Source organism: Pongo pygmaeus, chromosome 11 (assembly GCF_028885625.2).
Source record: "Pongo pygmaeus isolate AG05252 chromosome 11, NHGRI_mPonPyg2-v2.0_pri, whole genome shotgun sequence".
Lineage (NCBI taxonomy): Eukaryota > Metazoa > Chordata > Mammalia > Primates > Hominidae > Pongo > Pongo pygmaeus.
The window spans coordinates 71,088,133-71,110,753 of record NC_072384.2 but is presented as its reverse complement, the minus strand read 5'-3'; the positions used below and the strand labels follow the sequence as shown (position 1 = coordinate 71,110,753).

At 39.4% G+C, this 22,621-nt stretch overlaps 1 protein-coding gene across 5 annotated transcripts in view; it reads right to left on the bottom strand.

Moving 5' to 3' along the window:
• Nucleotides 1-16,270: 16,270 nt before the first annotated feature.
• DCAF17 (DDB1 and CUL4 associated factor 17) overlaps nt 16,271-22,621 on the bottom strand; it is a 52,125-nt gene continuing 45,774 nt past the window's right edge. For all 5 annotated transcript variants that reach the window (XM_063648310.1, XM_054477014.2, XM_054477012.1 and 2 more), the window contains exons 13-14: nt 21,127-21,282; nt 16,271-20,340 (exon numbers count right to left, since the gene is read on the bottom strand). In XM_063648310.1, the coding sequence (XP_063504380.1) occupies nt 20,200-20,340; nt 21,127-21,282 (297 nt within the window). In that variant the 3' untranslated portion in view covers nt 16,271-20,199. The remainder of the gene's footprint in view (nt 20,341-21,126; nt 21,283-22,621) is intronic.

Below are 22,621 nucleotides of genomic sequence, written 5' to 3'. Positions count from 1 at the left end.
TTTTTGTACAGATGAGGTTTCACTATGTTGCCCAGGCTGGTCTTAAACTCCTGGGCTCAAGTGATCTGCCTGCCTTAGCCTCCCAAAGTGCTGGGATTATAGGCGTGAGCCACCATGCCTGGACAGGTTTTCTGCTTCTTTACATGTCTTTTATTATATGACAGACCTTGTGTATAAGAGATGAAGCCTCCAACTGACATATCCTACTAGTAGGTATTCCTCCTTTCCTCGGTTAGACAGATAGACTGAAGGACAGTCCACTCCAATCAGTGATTGAGTTGGGTCAGGGCTTTTAATTGAGAGTTTGTAAAGTCCTGATTTTACAAGTCCTAATTGAGTCCTCAGCCCTGAAAACATGAAGTCCTGTCCTTTAGAGGTGTGAGCTTAGCTCTTTGGCCTCTGTTGTTATGGGCTGAATTGTGTCCTTCACAAATTCATATGTTGAGGTCCTAACCCCCAATACCTCACAATGTGATTATATTTGGAGATGGGGTCTTTAAAGAGGTAATTAAGTTTAACTGGGCTCATTAGGCTGGGCGTGGTGGCTCACCCTGTAATCTCAGCACTTTGGGAGGCCAAGGCGGGTGGATCACCTGAGGTCAAGAGTTTGAGACCAGCCTGGTGAAACCCTGTCTCTACTAAAAATACAGAAATTAGCTGGATGTGGTGGCGGGTGCCTATAGTCCCAGCTACTCAGGAGGCTGAGACAGGAAAATTGCTTGAATCTGGGAGGCGGAAGTTGCAGTGAGCCGAGATCGCGCCACTGCACTCCAGCCTGGGCCACAAAGTGAGACTTCATCTCAAAAAAAGAAAATAAAATTAAAAAAAAAAGGTGGGGGGTTCATTAGGGTGGGTAATGGGTAATGTGACTATGTCCTTATAAGAAGAGGAGATTGGGACATAGACACACACACAGAGGAAAGACCATGTAAGGACACAGGGAGGATACTGTTACCTACAAGCCAGAGAAAGAGGCCTCAGAAAAAACAACCCAATTGACATCATTTTCTCCCCTCATTGGTCCACTGGGAGAAGACTAATTGACATCTTGATCTCCAGCTTCTAGCCTCCAGAAATGTGACAATATAAATTTCTGTCTTTTAAGCTTTGTAGTCTGTGGTACTTTGTTACGACATTCCTAGCAAACTAATACTGTGTTAGTCCATTTTTTTGTTTGTTGCTATAAAGGAATATCCGAGGCTGGGTAGTTTACAAAGAAAAATTTATTTGGCTCACAATTCTTCAGGCTGAACAACCATGTCACCAGCATGAGTGACAGACTAGTTGTGAATTTGTGAAAGACTCCTTTCCCTTCGTAGAATTTTTTTCCCTAAGCAGAACAAGACAATGGGGGAGTTCAGTTTGCCTTTTTGGCCCAGCTCCCAGCCTCACAGATCACCCTAAAACTCAGAAAATGTCTCACATGGGAAACTAGCCTTGCATTTGGGCTCTTCCAGTTTCTTATAGGTCACAACAGCCCTGTGCAACTGTCAAAAGTTCTACTGGTTTCTCCTTCTTCAACTAGCGTCTTTCTGCCTGGGGGTCAGGCCCACAGGTGAAGAAAACAAAGACAATTGTTAGTTCACCTAGAGAGAGTTCTTACCCTTCTAGAATTTCAGTTCATCTATTCCTCCTTGTTCCCAAACTCTCTAATATCTTTAAAAATATAATTTTGCAATTTATCCATTTTGTTTTCTAATTGTTGCAGCAAAAACATTAGACTACCTCAAATTAATCTAAACTGCTTATAAGTTAAACAAAATAATGGCAAACCAAATATAACAAAACATAAAATGATACATCACAACAACGTTGGGTTTATTTCATAAATATATGATTTTTATTTTTTTTTAGATGGAGTCTTGCTCTGTCACCAGGCTGGAGTGCAGTGGCATGATCTCGGCTCACTGCAACCTCCGCCTCCCGGGTTCAAGTGATTCTCCTGCCTCAGCCTCCTGAGTAGCTGGGACTACAGGCATGCACAACCATGCCCAGCTACTTTTTTTGTATTTTTAGTAGAGACAGGGTTTCACCATGTTGGTCAGGCCGGTCTTGAACTCCTGACCTCGTGATCCGCCCTCCTCAGCCTCCCAAAGTGCTCATGCCTGTGAGCCACCGCGCCTTGCCAATTGTTTTAACATACAAATATCAATGAATGTAACTCACTACATTGACAGAAAACGGAGAAAAATTATGATTATCTTAATAGATGTAAAAACATAAAATTCTACATATAGTCAAGAAAAAACCTCAGCAAACTAGGATAGAAGGAAACTGCTTTAATTTGTTAAAAGGAATCTACCTTTTTTTTTGAGACAGAGTCTCGCTCTGTTGCCCAGGCCGGAGTGCAGTGGCGCGATCTCGGCTCACTGCGAACTCTGCCTCCCGGGTTCACGCCATTCTCCTGTGTCAGCCTCCCAAGTAGCTGGGACTACAGGCGCCTGCCACCACGCCCGGCTAATTTTTTGTATTTTTAGTAGAGACAGGGTTTCACCATGTTAGCCAGGATGGTCTCAATCTCCTGACCTCATGATCCACCCACCTCGGCCTCCCAAAGTGCTGGGATCATAGACGTGAGCCACTGTGCCAGGCCCTATTTTTTAATACTACAGAAAACATTGTACTTAATGGTTGAAACTGTTTACTCTAAACAATTAGAGTACTGATTATACTAGAGGTCCCAACCAGTACAACAACAATAACAACAACTACAAAACAGAATTAAGGATAGAGGAAGAAATAAAAGTGAATTCTTTGCATTCCTAGTTAAGCATCAAATGATTAAAAAATGAAATTTAAGAGAGATTCTCTTTACCATAGCATCAAAACATATCAAATACCTAGTAACAAATCTTAAAAAAAGGTGTGTAATACCTCTGTCAGGCCTCTGAGCCCAAGCTAAGCCATCATATCCCCTGTGACCTGCATGTATGGCCTGAAGCAACTGAAGAACCACAAAAGATGACATTCCAGCCAGGCACAGTGGCTCACACCTGTAATCCCAGCACTTTGGGAGGCCAAGGCAGGCAGATCACAAGGTCAGGAGATTGAGACCATCCTGGCTAACACAGTGAAACCCTGTCTCTACTAAAAAATACAAAAAATTAGCCGGGTGTGGTGGCAGGCACCTGTAGTCCCAGCTACTCGGGAGGCTGAGGCAGGAGAATGGTGTGAACCCAGGAGGCAGAGGTTGCAGTGAGCTGAGATTTCGCCACTGCACTCCAGCCTAGGTGACAGAGCAAGACTCCGTCTCAAAAAAAAAAAAAAAAAAGATGACACTCCACCATTGTGACCTGTTCCTGCCCCACCCTAACTGATCAATTGACTTTGTGACAATACACCCTCCCTGCCCTTGCGATATTCTTTGTGATATTCCCCTGCCCTTGTGAATGTACTTTGTACAATACACCCACCCCACCCTTGAGAAGGTACTTTGTAATATCCTCCCTCGCCCTTAAGAAGGTACTTTGTAATATTCTCCCTGCCCTTGAGAATGTACTTTGTGAGATCCAGCCCCTGCTCGCAAAAAATTGCTCCTAACTCCACCGCCTATCTCAAACCTATGAGAACCAATGATAATCCCACCACCCTTTGCTGACTTTCTTTTCGGACTCAGCCCACCTGCACCCAGGTGAAATAAACAGTCTTGTTGCTCACACAAAGCCTGTTGGTGGACTCTCTTCACACAGATGTGTGTGACAACCTCTATACAGAAAACCTAAAAATATTTTTAAAGAAATGGAAAATGACCTAAATAAATAGAGGCGTGTGCTTTGTTGATGTATTGGAAGACTTAAAATAGTAAAGATGTCATTTCTCCTTCAGTTTGTCAATAGAGTCAATGAAATCCCAATCAAAATTGCAATGAGTTAATTTTTGTGGAATTGACAAGTGGATTCTAAAATGTATATTTTTTATGGTCAAGAATAATCATGACACTCCTGAGAAAGAAGAACGTGCAAGCACATACTCTACTAGATATTAAGACATGTTATAAATCTACAGTAATTGAGACAGTGTGATCCTGGTACAGATATGGACAAATAAACCAATAGTACAGAATCCATATGTAGAGAACTGATTTATGACAAAGGTGGTGTGCATGATGCTGGACTAAGAAACTATTTTTTTTTTTTGAAATGGAGTCTCACTATGTTGCCCAGGCTGGTCTTGAACTCCTGGGCTCAAGTACTCTCTCGCCTCAGCCTCCCAAAGTACTGCGATTACAGGCATGAGTCACCACGCCTAGCCTAATGGAAATTTTTTATGAAGGCAAGGAAGAGTTAGCCCCCATTTCACATTATAGATGAAAACAATTCTAGGTGAATTGTAGCTCTAAATGTAAAAGATAAGGCTCAGGAAGAGAGATAATATGGTTTGGGTGTTTGTCCCCTCCAAATCTCATGTTGAAATGTGATTCCCAATGTTGGAGGTGAAGCCTGGTGAAAGGCCATTAGATCATGGGGGCCCATCCCTCATGAATGGTTTTGCACCAACCCCTTGGTGATAAGTGAGTTCTTGCTCAGTTAATTCACACAAGATCTGGTTGTTTAAAAGCATGTGGCACCTCCCCCTCCACTCTTACTCTCCTCTTACCCTGTGATGTGCCTGGTCCTTCTTCACCTTCTGCCATGATTGGAAGCTTCCTGAGGCCTCACCAGAAGCTGAGCAATGCTGGCACCATGCTTGTACAGCCTGAAGAACCATGAGCCATTAAACCTTTTTTCTTTATAAATTACCCAGCCTCAGATATTTCTTTCTAGTAATGCAAGAACAAACCTAGAGAGTTCAGAAACAGACCAAGAAAGGGGGTGAGAGGGTGATTTACTTTTCATTTTTGAACACTTTGAATTTTGTAATTGCAAATGAACTTGTGTGCGTGTGTGTGTGTTTTCTTTGCCAGTGACCATACAGCAAATTAACTTTGAGGTACCCTGCTACCATACATCTAAGTGACACTGGGACAAGGTGGTTCACAGTAATTCTTGGGTCTTTGTTTTTTTGTTTTGTTTTGTTTTGTTTTTTTGAGACAGAGTCTCGCTCTGTTGCCCAGGCTGGAGTGCAGTGGCACCATCTCAGCTCACTGCAACCTCTGCCTCCCAGGTTCAAGTAATTCTTCTGCCTCAGCCTCCAGAGTAGCTGAGATTACAGGTGTGTGCCACCACGCCAGGCTAATTTTTTTGTATTTTTAATACAGACGGGGTTTCACCATTGTGGCCAGGCTGGTTCCCTGACCTCAAGTGATCCACCCACCTTGGACTCCCACATTGCTGGGATTACAGGCGTGAGCCACTGTGCCTGTCCAGGTTCTTTGAGGAGATCTAGACCTCTTTCCTGAGATACAGGCCCAACTTTAGGAATTATGCTGTCAGAAACCATTTCAAACCGGGTTCCTTCCTTTGTGATGCTGATCGTGAGGCCAACGAGCTCCACCGAGCTGTGATCCCCAGGTTTCCTGTCCTCAGTTATATCCTGAAACAGTCCAGTCCCAAGTGGGGCATTTCCAGCTGCTTTGAACATCTTGGATAGCTGCCGCATTAAGACATTTCCCTATCCTGCGGTGTAGTTCATTCATAGTCCTTCATGAGTCTGGGCAGTTCTGCTAAAAAGAACTATGTGCCAATTCTGCTCCTTCCTGATAAATCTGAATTCTCTTTGAATCACCAATATATTTTTCAAGACTTCAAAGATGAGTATTACATGTTCTAGGTACTTAAACACATTAACTGCAGTACCATAACCCAAATGACATTCTCAGAATGACTGTCAGGGACTATGCACTTCTGAACACACCTAAATATGGGATTTCTTATTTAACAGAATTTTAAAGTAACATCAGCCCAGATGAAAATAGTTTTGCTTCATCAATCTGTATATAATCATAGTATTCTTTGATGTGGAAATTCTACTTTCTAGCTACATCTCCCTATCTAATATACATATCTTCTAGCAGGTATCAATAGTTATTAAAATGCATTTTGTTTTATTCCTACATCATTAAAAGCACAATTGACTGCTGGTTTTTTCTTTTTTCTTTTTTTGTTTTGCTGATAGAGCACCTGCTGAGTTCAGTGATCAAAGTCATGAAATAGCCACACAGGTCATTGTGTCTAAATATAGCGGTTATTGTTTTGTAATGTAATTATTATAGTAGTTATTACTCTGTGATGTAGTTATTACTCTGTGATGACTCAAAAGCCTTCTTAAACACTTGCATGTAGTCTATTAAGTTCAAAATGATAATAAATATTTATCACAGCACATTGATGAAATTCTGATAGGTTCAAAGGCAGAAAAGGTTAACAATAGCTCAGAAATGCATACAAGTTAATAACATAGTCACTATTTTGCTGTCACCTAGTAGTGTCAACATTTATAAAATAACAGGTATTAATTTCATAGCATCATACAATGTGCAGTCACTTACTGTAGGAGCATATGAAAACCATATCCACCTGAAGGTTGGGGAAATATACTTAAGTATTATAGAATAGATAGCCCCTCTCAGTGAGCCTGTACTGGTGTGTTGGCAGTATCTTTGTGTTTCTCCCATACTTCCTCTTAGGACTGGATAAAATCTTGTTCCTCCAGCTCTAAGTGAGGCCAGTGGCTGGGGCTTGCTTCTGTCACCAACTCCTGTTTCAAAGTGGGCTCCCAGCAGTATCTCTTATGGCCCTCATGCTCACCCCTCATGGGGCAGTCCCCAGCCTTGTATTAGTGAATACACTTAGAATCAAACTGCCATTTGTTTCCTGTGTAATAGAAGGAGGGAGTAAGAAAGTAAATAGTGTTAACATTAAATTCCATTTGTTCCAAGATTATAGATTAAAATACTGTAAGAGCTAACTGAAACCTCTTAGAAGAACACATAGGAGTAAGTCTTTGTGAACTTAGATTAGACAGTTGTTTCTTAAATACGACATGAAAAAATAAGTAACAAAATTTAAAAAATTAATCAGACTTTACCAAAATTAAAACTTCTTGTGCTTCAAAGAACACCATCGAGAAAAAGACAACCCACAAAATGAGAGAAAATATTTGCAAATTACATATCTGATAAGAGGTTTGTAACCAGAGTATATTAAAAAATTGTTACAACTCAACAACAAAAAGATCATCCCATTAAAAATTGCCCACAGATTTGAGCAGATATTTCTCCAAAGAAGATATACAAATAGCCAATAAACACATGAGAAGATGCTCAAAATCCTTAGCCATTAGGGAAATACAAATCAAAACCATAATGAAATACCACTTCATACCAACGACGATAGCTATAATCAAAAAACGGAAAATAACAAGTGTTGACAAGGATTTGGAGGAATTGAAACATTCATACCTTGCTGCTGGGAATGTAAAATGGTGTAACAGTTTGGCAGTTGCTCACAAAGTTAAACATAGTTACCAAATGGCCATTAATTTCACTCTAAGTATTTACCCAGGAGAATTGAAAACATATGTCTACACACAAACTTGTATATAAATGTTTACAGCAGTGGTATTATTATTTTATTTAGAAACAGGGTCTTGCTGTGTTGTCCAGTCTGGTCTTGAACTCCTGGCCTCAAGTGATCCTCCTGCCTTGGCCTCTCAAAGTGCTGAGATTACAGGTATAAGCCACTATGTCTGGCCTACAGCAGCATTATTGATAATAGCTAAAATATGAAAATTATCCAATATCCATCAACAGATGAATGGATGTGATACATACACACAAAATGTGATATATTCATAAAGTAGAATATCATTCGGACAGAAAAAAATGAAATTCTGACAGATGCTACAGCATGGATGATATTTTGAAAACATTATGCTAAGTGATAGAAGCCAGACACAACAGGTCACATTTTGTGTGACTTCATTTATATGAAATGTCAAGAATAGGCAAATCCATGGAGACAAAGTAGATTAGTGGTTTCCAGAAGTTGTGGGGAGAGGGGCATGAGAGTGACTGCTAATGTGTACAGGGTTTCTTTTGGGGCTATAAAATGTTCTGGAATTATATAGTGATGATGGTTGCACACCTTTGTGAATATACTAAAAACCACTGAATTCTACACTTTTTTAAAAAATTAGCAATATTTATTCTGAAAAGTAATTGTACTTTCAAGTAACAGATATTACCTTCCAATATAATCTCTAGGCATACTTTGTAGTTCTGAACCATGTTTTAGAAAAACATTTCCAGCAGTCTGTGCAGAATTTATTTATATTCCATCACTGGCAGTAATTGCACTTGTTGCAGCAGGACTTTAAATTATTCTGCTGCAATCTTTAAGACTGCTGTGAAAGGTGTACTTTCAGGAACACTGAGTACTTAGTACAGCAGCCGCAGGTCGGACGTCAGAGTGATCTTAAAGGAAAGCTTTGACATGGTGGAGCTGGTAGGAGCAGAGAATTTGTGCCAACTCCAGGTAGCCCCACTTCCTCCGTGAATTGTACACTTTGAAAGGGTGAATTTTATGGTATAGGAATCAGAGCTCATAACGGTATTGTGTTATAAAAAAGCAGTAAGGCAGAGTCTCACTCTGTCGCTCAGGCTGGAGTGCAGTGGCTCGATCTGGGCTCACTGCAACCTCCGCCTCCCAAGTTCAAGCGATTCTCTTGCCACAGCCTCCTGAGTAGCTGGGACAATAGGTGCCCACCACCACACCCAGCTAATTTTTGTATTTTTTTAGTAGAGATTGGGGTTTCACCATATTGGCCAGGCTGGTCTTAAACTCCTAACCTTGTGATCCGCCCACCTCAGCCTCTCAAAGTGCTGGGATTACAGGCGTGAGCCACCGCGCCCCATCTTTTTTTTTTTTTTTTTTTTTTTTTTTTTGCGATAGAATCTTGCTCTGTTGCCCAGGCTGGAGTGCAGTGGTGTGATCTCAGATCACTGCAACCTCCGCCTTCTGGGTTCAAGCAATTCTCCTGCCTTAGCCTCCTGAGTAGCTGGGACTACAGGTGCGCCACCACGCCTGGCTAATTTTTGTATTTTTAGTAGAGACAGGGTTTCCACCATACTGGGCAGGCTGGTCTCAAATTCCTGACCCCGTGATCTGCTCGCCTCAGCAGAATTTTTTTTTTTAGAAAGATACTTTATTTTTTAGGAAAAGAGCCATAATTATCTTAAATGTGAAAAACCACATCCAATAAACTGATATAAGTTTCTGAAACAAGGGAGTATCTTGTCACATGTTCAGTGAAACCCATTTTAATGCAGGTCCAGCGCCAACTGCAGTCCTGTCCAATCCCCCGTAGGTACAAAGGCCTGGCTCCTCTTCCTGTGTACTGCCGAACTTCCTCATCTCACTGGGTTCAGCCTAAAGCAGATGTCCATTGTCTTCCTCGCATGTTGTGATTGTGGCTTAGAGGTAGGCACAGCACCACTCCAGCAGTGAAGGGTTTGCGTTACTTAAGAACAGCAGCTCTTTTTTCTCTTCTGTATGAGCTTTCTCATGTTGAAGCCAATTGTTTTCCAAACAATACTGAATACGACTTTCAAATTCCTTTGGGTTATAGTTGGAAACCAGGATGGGAATAAAGGGACCCAGGGCATCAAATCCTTCCTTTACCAGCAACTCCTGGAGCAGATAGGCTTTCCGGGGCTTAAAGAGAGACCCAGTCTGGCTCAAAGTCAACACAATGGCACCTCCATGCCAATCATTTTTCATCATTTTCCTCAGGTTGTGAAACAAGTGCTAATTCCTCTGGGGCAATCAGGCATTTATCTTCTCTTTTCAGAGCGGTCCTTCCCCAAAGAGCATTGATTCCATCCACGGCCACCAGGAGGTGAAAAACACCCAAAGAACTTTGCCTCTTTAGCTCTTTCAGCACAATTCCAGCTGCATCTGTGGTGTTCCTCACCCGTGTTATTCCCTATTGGGAGAGACAGTGGATTGCAGTGCTGCCAGAGGCCTTCTCTCATTATCGCATGTTACACATTCAGTGACTTCTTTTTTTCTTTCTTTTTTTTCTTTTTTTCTTTTTTTTTTTTTTGAGATGAAGTCTCACTCTGTTGCCCAAGCTGGAGTACAGTGGCATGATCTCGGCTCACTGCAACCTCTACCTCCCAAGTTCAAGCGATTCTCCTGCCTTAGCCTCCTGGGTAGCTGGGACTACAGGCACGCGCCTGGCTAATTTTTGTATTTTTAGTAGAGACAGGGTTTCACTACGTTGGCCAGGCTGGTCTCGAACTCCTGACCTCGTGATCCTCCCATCTTGGCCTCCCAAAGTGTTGGGATTACAGGCGTGAGCCCCTGCGCCTGGCCTCAAGAATTGTTATTTTTACAGTGGATCAGAACTCAAAGACACATATGAAGAAATCTGAGCCCAGGATCCAAGTTTTTTTTCATTTACCTCTCTTATCAAACAGCTTGCATTAATTCCGATCTTCTTGGCCTCACTATTCTCTTGTTCCAGACACTGCTACCAAGACTGTTCGGTGTGGACTCTGAACTCCCTGCTGGCACAACCTGCCAAGCCAACAGTACTTCATGTATGTCATGTTGCTCTGAGTCCTCCTTGCTTCCTGTCCACTGATGTCAAGGTGAATTCTGCCTTGGGCAATCTGAAAATTCAGGAGAGATTATGTTCTGGGGTGAATCTTTGAGGAGTGGCAGATAAGGGCTGAGGAATCATAAATTCTTCCCAACCCATCTCACACATACTGTTTGGAGGTGTGGTTTATGTGGTTTCTCAGAGGTGTGACCATGAGATTAAGCATTTCATTGCACTTATTGGTGGCCAGCTTGATGTCACATCCTCATATTGGGTTTCCTTCTGGATCTGCCTCACTCTGCTTACCCCCCATTTTTGCTCTCTGAGATTTCACTCCTTACCAAGGAGGTAGCACATAAGCTTTTGCCTCAGGCTCTCCTTTTGGGGGAACCCAAGCTAAGACATCTCTCAATCTTTTACAACTATTTTGAACACACTGCATCTGACAGCAATTTCTAGTGACCTGATTTTAGCGAGTCTTTCCAAAGTACTCAACTTTTTAGAAGAAAAAGCAAATTTTTAATCACATTTCATGGGTTAAAGTCATAAATACATAATTATAATAACACACATAACTGGCAAAAAGAGGTTTAGAAATAAACATACTTGGCCCTTGCTAGGGATACAGCCCATGAGTATGTTGGAGAGAAGTCATGAGCTTGCAGATTAATTTTGTTTGGCTTGTGCAATATTTTAAGATTCTAATTAAGGGCTGTCATTTAAAAATTGGAACATTTAACATAAATCAAGATTTCTACCATTAAAAAAATTGCAAGACCTGGCAACATTGGACTCGTAGAAATGGACTCCAGACAGGTATGGGGAAGTCTAGGCCTGCTAAGGGATATTAAAACTAGGAAATTAGGGCTGGGCACGGTGGCTCACGCCTGTAATCCCAGCACTTTGGAAGGCCGAGGTGGGCAGATCACGAGGTCAGGAGATCGAGACTATCCTGACTAACACGGTGAAACCCTGTCTCTACTAAAAATACAGAAAATAAGCCGGGTGTGGTGGCGGGCATCTGTAGTCCCAACTACTTGGGAGGCTGAGGCAGGAGAATGGCATGAACCCAGAAGGCGGAGCTTGCAGTGAGCCAAGATCGTGCCACTGCACTCCAGCCTGAGCAACAGAGCAAGACTCTGTTTCAAAAAAAAAAAAAAACTAGGAGATTATACTTCATCTTATGTAGTCTCACAGTAAAAACTGACGCATGTGCTGAGATTGCTTTGTACTAGTTGTACCTGGTGAACAGGTGGCACTTAGAGTCTCTAAAACCAGGAAAGTATAAAATTCCCTATAACAGAGCAAAATTGAGTAGCTCATGCCTGGATGAACATCACTCTGCATAACTGGTAACATCATCAGCTATATATCCTTGTGAGAATTTGTAAACCCTGTGCCTCCAGCATGCTGTGTTGTTCATTTTTGGGATCATCTCTGTACATTTCATATACTTTTCTATTACAGAAATGTTTCCCATCCTCTGTTAGTGTTTTTATATTGCTTTATATCACTTTCCTGTTTGACAATACAAATTGGTGTCAGAAGTGAGACTAATACAAAGACCCCAGACCTTAATGGCTAGGTTAATTTGAGGGAGACATAGATAAACCGCAGGAGAAAATATGATCCTGGAATACCAGGGCAGCAATAGGACCACCCTTGGCAGAGGGGACTGTAAATGGTTTGTAGATAAAAATGGAAAATTGTTTCAATGGACTATGTCCATTACCCCCTTGATTGATTATGGGAAGTCTGGCATACTAGATTGAAAAGAAATAATAATCTGTAAATGGGCAGATTTACGATTTCCTGGTTACTTTTATTAGCTCTAGCTAGGGTGACCATATGTCCCCTTTTGCTCAGAATAGGCTTGGTTTGTGCCTGTTGTCCAGACATAATGATTATTGGTATCTCCTTTCACTTTCAAAAGTGTCTGGGTTTGGACAATAAATTATATGATCACTCCAGAGGGGCAGAGGCACTCAAGACTTTCTACAGAAATTGAAACCGGAAACTACTGGATCATGAGTCCAGCTGGTAGGGCAGACCAAGACAAACTCTGGGAATGGGACATTTGGGATGTTCTATTAGGTGTGGCAGTGAGGCCGAAGGACCTCTTCAAGTCTACACTGGATTCAGCACATCTTCAAGTAGACGTTGTGTAACAGCTGAGGTTTTAGATGAGGTAGGGGTTGGGAATTCCTTTAATTCTCACTGGTTTTGCTCTTTAAAGACAGGCAGACAGATTAGAGACAGGAAAATTAAGTGTTACAATGGCTTTTAAAATGTAATTCTTTTAACATGCTTTAGTCTTGTTGCTCTAACAGGTAAAACTTGAAAAGCTGTGCCTTTGGACCTTGTGCTTTTCAAAAACACAAGTGGTATTTAGAATAGGATTCAAAAATGGTTGTCTACTTGAGCACATACCCTTTTAAGAGAAAATAAAAAATACTTAATTGAGCCATAAAACATTTACTGTTACAGAGCATTTGCTGGTAAATGCTACATGGCAAAAAAAAAAAATTGCTAAATTATTGGTAAGTAATTTCCTTTTGAAAATTTCACTTAAGAGGTCAATTTATAGATGCATATTATCTTAGCAGGTAGAGTGTCCTGAGTATGAATTTCACCTTCACCGGCTCTTACTTTTATGAATTTTGTTAACTAGAAGTTTCATCACTTCCATGGTGATCCAAGGTTTCAAAGTACATTGAACTAAAATAGGTTCAAGGCATTAACTAGGTCAGAGCAGGTATTAACTAACTTTAGACATAATTTAGATATACTACTTTAGATGTGAAATACTTTTGATATAATTTTATTCAGTATATGATCCTTCTGAACTGAGATAAGATTGGGAGAGGCTGGCAACATGCCCAGAGCTTCTCCAAGGTTGTAAGTCCTGGGAAGAAAATAATTTGAGTCTGTTAGTATTTGTGCCTTTGGCCGGGTGTGGTGGCTCACGCCCGTAATCTCAGCACTTCGGGAGACCGAGGTGGGAGAATTGCTTGAGCCGAGGAGTCTGAGAACAGCCTGGGCAACATAACATAGTATGTCTCTCTCTCTCTCTATTTTAAGTGCAGAAGATTTTGGCTAGGCACCTGTAATCCCAGCACTTTGGGAGGCCAATGTGGGTGGATCACTTGAGGTCAGGAGTTTGAGACCAGCTTGGCCAACATGGTGAAACCCCATCTCTACTAGAAATACAAAATTAGCTGGGCATGATGGTGCACACCTGTCGTCCCAGCTACTTGGGAGGCTGAGGCACGAGAATCTCTTGAATCCGTGAGGCAGAGGCTGGAATGAGCTGAGATTGAGCCAGCTCAAGATTGTCACTCCAGCCTGGGTGACAAAACGAGACTCTGTCTCAAAATAAATAAATAAAAATAAGCACAGAAGATTTCACTATGTCATCAAAAAGATATACACACAACAAATAAACATGTGAAAATGTGCTTATCATTATTAGTCAAAAGGGAAATGTAAATTTAAACCACATTAAGATGCTACTACCTATTAGAATGTCTAAAATTTAAAAAAAAATCCAGGGTCCTGAGATCATAAAAACAATTATATATATATATATACACACACACACACACCCATACATAATTAAAAAGACTGGCCATATCAAGTGCTGGCAAAGATATGGAGCAACTAGAACTCTCATATACTGATAACGGGAATATGAAGTGGTACAGCCATTTTGGAAAACCAGTTAACTTCTTAAAAAGTTAAGCATACACCTAACATAGGAGCCAGCCATTCCCTCCTCAGTATTTACCCAACATAAAGCGTATGTCCGTACAAAGAATTATACCTCGTAGCTTCATTTGTAGTAGCCCAAACTGGAAACAACTGAAATGTCCATCGAAAGGCAAGAGTATAAACAAACTGTAGACCTATCCATACAATGGAGATTACTCCACAATAAAAAAGGAATGAACTATTGATACATGCAATACAGATGAATCTCCAAATAACTGTACTGAATGAAAGCAGCCAGCAAATAAAAATACTTACTGTTTTATTTCATTTATATAAAATTCTAGAAAACACAAACTAACCTGAAGTTACAGAAACAGATCCGAGGTTGTCTTGGGAAGTGGGGACAGAGGGGCAGGAGGGAGGGATCACAAAGATGCAGGAAAAAAACTTTTTGGGTAATGGGTATGTCCTTTATCTTGATTGTGGTGATAGTTTCGTGGCAAAGCTTATCAAATTGTATACTTTAAATACGTGCAGTTTACTTTGGAAGGCCCAGGCAGGCAGATCAGTTTGAAGTCAGGAGTTCGAGACTAGCCTTGCCAACATGGTGAAACCACATCTCTACTAAAAATACAAAAATAAGCTGGGTGTGGTGGTGTCTATACTCCCAGCTACTCTGGAGGCTGAGGTGGGAGGATCACTTGAACCCAACAGGCAGAGGTTGCAGTGAGCCGAGATCGTGCTGCTGCACTCCAGCCTGGGTGACAGAGCGAGATTCTGTCTCAAAAAAAAGAAGTGTTTACTGCACGTCAATTATATTTTAATAAGTCTATAAAGAAAATTTAAAGATCTCTGATAATTCTAAGTAATAATTTGATTTTATTTGCTGACATCTTTTTATCGGATTTACCACCTTTGCAAAGTTGGTTATTCTAATTCTGAGAAAAAAAAGTGTAGCCAAAATTCTTTACGAAACTCAAATTCAATGTTACCTCTAACCAGGAATAACACTTGTATTCATGAAAACAAACAATTAAAGGAGAGTATCAGACAAATATTACAGGCTATTGCTGATCTCAATCCTCCCTTTCCTTGCTATTGTCTGTTAATCTCAGTGGGTTCTATCTGAGAGCCTAGTGTTCACAGCATGGTGTTTTTTAATGTGCCTATATAGGAGGCTGAGAGTCCCCCTCCTGTCTACCTTCACCCTTCTATAGGACTCAGGTTATAATGAGGAAAGGAACTGAACCTGCAAACTTTGGCACAAATTCTAAAACACTTGAATTGAGAGTCAAAAAGAGTATAAATAAATAAATACTTCTGAAATTTTGTGCACCTCTAAAATTTGAATATACTAATTTGCTATCACAACATATCCAGCCTAGAATACTACAGGTTAGTGAGAAAAGGATACAGCTTGTTTAATATGCTCTCATATTAGAGAAAAAAAATTCACCTGATTTCACCTGTTATCATGTTCATGATAACACGAACTCATAACTTTTGAAGAAAAAAGTCACCTTTCTGCTTTTACAATGATTGTTGTGACCTCTTCTCCAGTGCCATTTTGTCCAGCTCCAGTAGTCATGTGAAACAGTGGAACACGTGCCCTTAGAACCCAGGTTGTTCCCAACTATAGTCTCCATTAAAGGAATCAGGGTTCTTTGATAAGCAATGTATCCCATGTTTGAGAAAGAATAATTCAAGCTGAGTTTTGGAGTATCTTAACTATTATCACAAAGAATGTTTTCAGCAGTTCCTAGGGAAGGAAGGAGGTCAAGTTGACAAAGAGGGTTGCTAACCACAAGTAGAAACAATCTGAGTATCAACTAGAAATGATTACACACCCAGCATAAATACTAAGATAAAGAAGACTAACAACCACAAATGTTGGAGAATGTGTGGAGCAAGTGGAAGTCTCCTACATTGCTGCAGGCAGTAAAATCGTACAATCCTTTGGGGGAAAAGGTCTGGCAGTTTCTTATTAAACTAAATATACACCTACCCAAGGACCCGAAAATTCCATCCCCAGATATTTACCCAAGAGAAATAAAGACATGTGCTCACAAAAGAATTGTCTAAGAATGTTCATAGCAGCTTTATTCATAACAGTAAAAAACAAGCAGAAAGAGCCCAGTGTCCATCAACAGAAAGATAAAAAAAAACTGTGACATATTCATACAAAAGAATACTCAGCAATAAAAAGAAATGAATCACTGACACATGCAACAACATGAATAAATCTCAAAAACATTATGCTAAGTGACAGAAGCATTACATTTTGTATAATTTCACTTATATGAAGTTTAGAACAGGTAAATTTAACCTTTGATATAAAAGAATGAGAACAATAGTTATACCTGAAGGGTGGGGAGCGGATAGACCGGGAGAGGGATTTAGGAAATTTTCTGAAGATGATTGCAATGTTCTAAATTTTGGAAAGGGTTTGGGTTACACAGGTGTATATGTCTGCAAGAACTCAGTAAATTTATACTTAAGATTTGTGCATTTTATTGCAGGTAAATCTTAAATCAAAAAAATTTAAAAACTAAATAAATACTAAACTCTAGTTAATAATCTGCAGTTGAAGTACTAGGGGGAAGTATATCAGCAACTGCAATTTATTTTGAAATCCATCAAAAAGTACGCTGGATAGGAAAATAATAAAACAAGTAGAGTAAGATGTAGAATCCCTGTGGTGAGTATTTACAATAAAATTCTTTCAACTTTACTGTATGTTTGAAAATTTTTCATAATAAAATGATGGGAAAAAGACCTCAGTAGGTCTTATCTTTCTATTTTATGTCCCTTGTTTGAAATAAATTATTCTTTCTGCAAGATACAGATTTGATAGCAACACAGGGACCAGAAATTAGCTCCCTGGGATTCTAAAAGATGGATGATATAAGTAAACATGGTAAGAAGGAGAGGAAAATATAAAAATTATTAATATGGAAGCCAAATAATATGAAAACTACTAATACTGATTTTATTATCACCACAAAGGGAAAGTACCTTTTAATGACTGCTAACCATTGAATGAAGAACTACATTTTCTGTCAATTTATGTGTGACTTGTATCTTACCCAAATTTGTTCAAAATGTAGACATTGAATCATCAGTAAAAAATGATTATTAAGCACTTTCCTACATATCTAGTATTATAGTTGTTGGTATGCTATATATGGGATAAAGTAACATGCACTGCCTTTTGAGAGCTTTGGAGGAAATTTGGCACAAGTTTATGCCGAACAAATCTGGTTATGTTTCCCACCTTTGCACTTACTAGTTGTGGGACCCTGGGCCAATTAACTTCTGTAAGCCTCACTTTCCTCATTTGTACAAAGGGGAAAGATAATGGCAGTTCATACTTCATGTGGTTATTTTGAATATTAAATGAGACAACACATTTTACTTATACTGTATCACAGTGACTAGTAGATAGAAAGTGCTCAATAAATGTATTATTTAAAAAAAGGACTGTAAGACACAAAACTTTCAATTGGTAGAAGAATGTGAAGTGCCTTAATTTGTCTAAACAGAGCAATATCTCCTCACTAGGTAGCACAAATAGTAAATAGGATAGGATTCGTTTTGTTTTCTCCCAGGGTTGTGATAAATATTGTAAAAAATTAAGGAACAATAAGCTTGCTGCAATGATGCTCTGAGAATACAGAAACTTAGATCCAGGAGTGCAATGCAGAATGCACCTCTTTTCAACTTAACATCTGTACCTGCTGATGGAAGCTACCCTGCTTCACCCGGGCTTGCATGAAACACTCAGAATTGTTACCCATAATGTTTCGTACCTGTCACTAGTACCTGTTAAGTAGGTGGGCATGTAGCTAGAGTCTCGAATTAAAATATCAGGTAAAGAGGGGGTTTAGGTAGGGCAGGAAGACATTAATGTCTGGCAGGTGGCAGAATGAGCAGCTGTGTGACATTCTGGCAAGCTGAGAAGCATGCTTCATTGTCTCTTGCTATGTGTGGTATCCAAATTCCCCACATTCTTTGCTATCTTCTGTATCTTTTGGCATCTTTTTACCACCTATCTTGTTAACAATCATGCAGCCTACATTCCCACATACTGTCGCAACTGGCTGAAACTAAGCAGTAGCAGCTGCTCCTTTTAGTTGGGGCACAGCACTCCTGTTTGTTACACTGCCCACAACTCCTTACTGTCTTTCACGTGAGGTATATTTCCTGCCTGGCGTGGATGGCATTTGGACCCTGGTCTAGTTAGATTTAGGCAGTGGTGACATACTGGGGGTTTCTTAGTGGTAAGTTATATCTAGACCAGAAGTATTCCACCCTCTACCCCCAGCAAAAAAGCAGCCAGGAATTCAGATATTTCTCAAATGCCTTTCAGAATAGATGAGTTCCTTACTATCATTTCATAAAAGGAAGGTGATGACTTAAAGGAGAAACTCAATAATCACCTAAAAAAAAATCTCTGACACGACTGAAGTCTTAAGACATCCTATTCTGAAACACTCTTGGAAATGGAGAATGAACATTCTACTTTTACACAGCATTGCATCTGCTTTGAAACTCACACAACATTGGTTTCTTTCTTTAGTACTTTCACTGTCCTCTTACTGGTCTTGTTTTTCAAGATGTAAGTTTACTGAGTGGGACTATTTAGATACAGCTAGTGTCTAATTGAAAGTATGGGGCAATGTCTAGCACCAGGGCAGAACTGGGAAGAATTCACATCATTCTTAACATGGCATCAAGCCAAAACTGAAGAAAAAAATGGAAAGATTTTAATATAAATCATTCAAGCTAAAAATTCCATATTTTAACCTTAAACTTGAATCAGCAATGATTGTTGCTGCTGTTTCCTTCTCTTATTACTAGTTATTCTTTTGAGGTTACATCGGATAAATGTGCAGAACATGCGAAATGGAAGCAACTGAATTTCTCAAACAGGACGCACAAAGAAACATTTTCTCCCTTTACTTGGGTTGCCTTTATTTAACTTTCTAAAGAATGATTGTTAAAGTTCAAGGATCATATTTAGATCTTTCCTAACAAAGAAGAAATAATGCTTGTTTCATAAGTAAGCCAAACATTTTCTCTGGTTAATCAGGCAACTCCCAAGCTAGTAAGAACTTCTTCTGGGACTCTTTATCTACTCTTCTACAGGAAACAGAACTAGTGCAGGCAAGGGTACCTTTATCTTATTGCATAAGTATGAAAATATTGCCTAAACAAGATCAGAAAACTCACTAAATGAATAGAATGGTGAGATGAGAACATCCTTAGATACATTAAGAGCTAAACAGGATGCAAATCAGAAAACAATTTCACTTAAGGTTTGCTTGGAATCTTTTACATTAGTCTATATAGAAACACAAATATTCAATGTGAACATCAAGCCAGGAGAACAAAACCAAGGAAGAAAAGATAATTTGGGAACTAGAACCAATTCCTGATACTATATACAAATACAAAACACATATAAATACATATATAAGATTTTTAAAAACTGTGATGACACATTTTGGGCTCAAAATAATGTTCTCACATAACACATCTCATTTCTCATCCTTAAGCAAAGTTTGGTATAGAGGATATAAGATTTCTTTCTGCATGTTTACTTTTGTCTCTCCCTGTCTTTCCTAGCCTTAACAAACAAAATTCCATACCATCCTTTAAGAACCCATCAATGACCCATCCCATCAATGACTTACTCCTCAACAATTGGAATTAACCTGTCCTTTTCTGTTCCCAGCATTTTATATTTGCATTACCACCTAGCTCAAAGCTGCAAAACACTAAACTTCTTGGAACAGTATTCTAAAAAACCTTTACAAAAAATGAAGTCCTCACCATCTTTTACAGCAAGAGTTTAAAAAAGAAGTCATAGTCATCTGAAGTCAACACAAGACTTTTTTGGAAAATACTGGAGAATGTGCCATGCAGATAATAAAAAGGATTGGACGCAGCTGCTGGGGTGTTTGGCTAAAAGTCTCTTAGGTTACAATTATCTCACTCTTTTTAACAGCTTCTGTTTATGGTTTCTTCTTCTTCCCCAGTGTCACATACCATCTGGTAAACATAGCAGCTGAAGACTCTGTTGGGTTTCTGCTCTATGTGTAGCACCAAGTCCCTGTCAAAGTAGACTTCATGGCTATATGTCTGTAACAAAAACACAATCATATGGAGTCTCCTTTTCACACAACCATATTCACTATTGTGTTACTAAAATGTCACAGTACCTATGCTAGGGATCTTCAAGCATACACTTAGAAGAAAATAGTTGCTAGAAAGAGGTTTATTTTTCATTATTTGTGGATATGCAGATTATTAACAAAAAAGACATTCTACAAAATATAGAGAATAAAAATAACTCTGGACCCAGGAGTCTAAATACCCAGATTCTATTGCCAACGCTGCTATTATCTATCTCATTGTGTGATCATGTACGAGTGGTCAAACTTCCCAGGTTCTCCACTGATACAACAAGACCTGGATAAAATGATGTCTATTGTTCCTTGTAACTTTGACATTCTATAATAGTTGAAATATCGACAAATGTATACAAGAGTACTGGGAATCCTGCATGCTTAGATATGGTCTCTATTAAATAATTGTGGGGATTTATTACCGTATTCTCTTATTTTAAAAAATTTTTCCAAATTTATAATTGAAAGAAAATCAAAGACTAAGGTAAGGAAAGAGACAACATGTCTCAGGAAAACACATGAAGTTTTATCTTTAAGGCCACTGGTAAGGATCCCCTAGTGCCCAGGGGAGGAAGGCTTAAGAAGTACTCTTTTGTCCTGTATATAGGACAATAACCTCCTTCATGTGGTCATTGGCATAGGTGAGTCTGGACTGACGTGAACACAGTAACATCTATTCTAATAAATGGCACCTATAAAGAAAAGATTTACAACTTTGTATCCCATGGACTCTACTTACCACATCCCATGACTCCACTAGTGGAATGCTTTTAAGTAAAGTTCCATATTCATTACAGTGGAAATCCAGGTGAGCTTTTCCTTCAGCATCTATTTGAGTAACAGCTACCACAGAAAGCAAATCTAACTCATCTTCATAGTCCACAATTTTGAAAGTCTTTGGGATAGATAGATAAAATAGAGGGAAAGGGGCAAAATCCAGTTATTCAGGTAGGCTTATTTCTGCATTTATAGTTTAAGTATTCTACTACCTACAAAAACACGGGAGAAGAATGAATGAATGGGAAGAATAATAGGTAGAAATGTATCTGTTTATATGCCTAGTAAAACATCAGCTCCAAGATTTTTAAGAGTTAAGCAGTGTCCTACAGATTTGATAAACAAAACCAAGTCTATGTAGATCTCAAAGTGTAACTGAAATTCTCTACAGTGACAGCAAATCAGAGATTCTCTAAATTTAAAAGAGTATTCAACTGCTGCCTCTCAAGTGTGTTTGCTGATTCCTGGACAGGACTAAACACATGAAGCTCGGTTCTGAAATCTGAAGACTGCTCACTGAGCTCTGAAAGTTCTCACACCAGAAAAACATAGTCATTTCTAGAAGGACGGATAACCCATCATACACTATTTATGACTTTTTACCACCTTTTTAAAAAAATCCTTTTGGTTTTTTAAATAACGCAAAAATGGCTGCTTATACTTGAGGGAGAATATTAGGAAATGAAATCCAACACACAGAACAGGACTGGGATAAGAGGGTTAGCTATGGTAAAGAGAGAAAAATCCCAGAAGTGTGTCTCAAGGAAGAAAACCCGAGACTCCAAAAACCTTGCACGGAAAGCAGATCAGTGCCCAAGCATCCAGGAATGGACCACAGGAAGGTACATCTTGGCTGAATGCCTGGCATCAAATTTAAAGACAGGCATAGCATGTTTCCCTCAATCACTATGCACTAATTCTTCACCTATGTTTGGTCAAACTGCTCTCTAATCCACTGACATTTTCTGCCTTTACCACCTTAAGACATAAAAATGTATATGGATTTATTACCTTTGATTATTAAAATGTACTTTTACGTTATTTCCTTTTTGCCTTCACCTTACCATGGTCAAACTTCAAAGGGTGACTTCTTGCCTTGGTGTCAGTGATTTTATAGATTTTGGTCACTATTTCTTCAAACTTTTCCTTTACAGGCTAAAAGATTTTGTTTTTTAATCTTATGATATAGAGCATCTCTTGTTTTGCTACCACCTCTCCCCCCTTAATGGATTATGCTACCTTTTGGAAATTTTAGTACATCTTTCTGGAATACAGTTTTATATGCAGAGTATGGTGTTTTCTTCTTTGTTCTCAATAGGTTTGTATGGTCCAAAATAATAATTTTTTGTGTGTTTTTTTGAGAACAGCTTCATACTGGGCCACCTCTAACCTATTTTAAAAGAAGTTCAAAAACTGTCCTTAGAAGGCCACTGTAATGTTTCTACCTAAAAATGGTC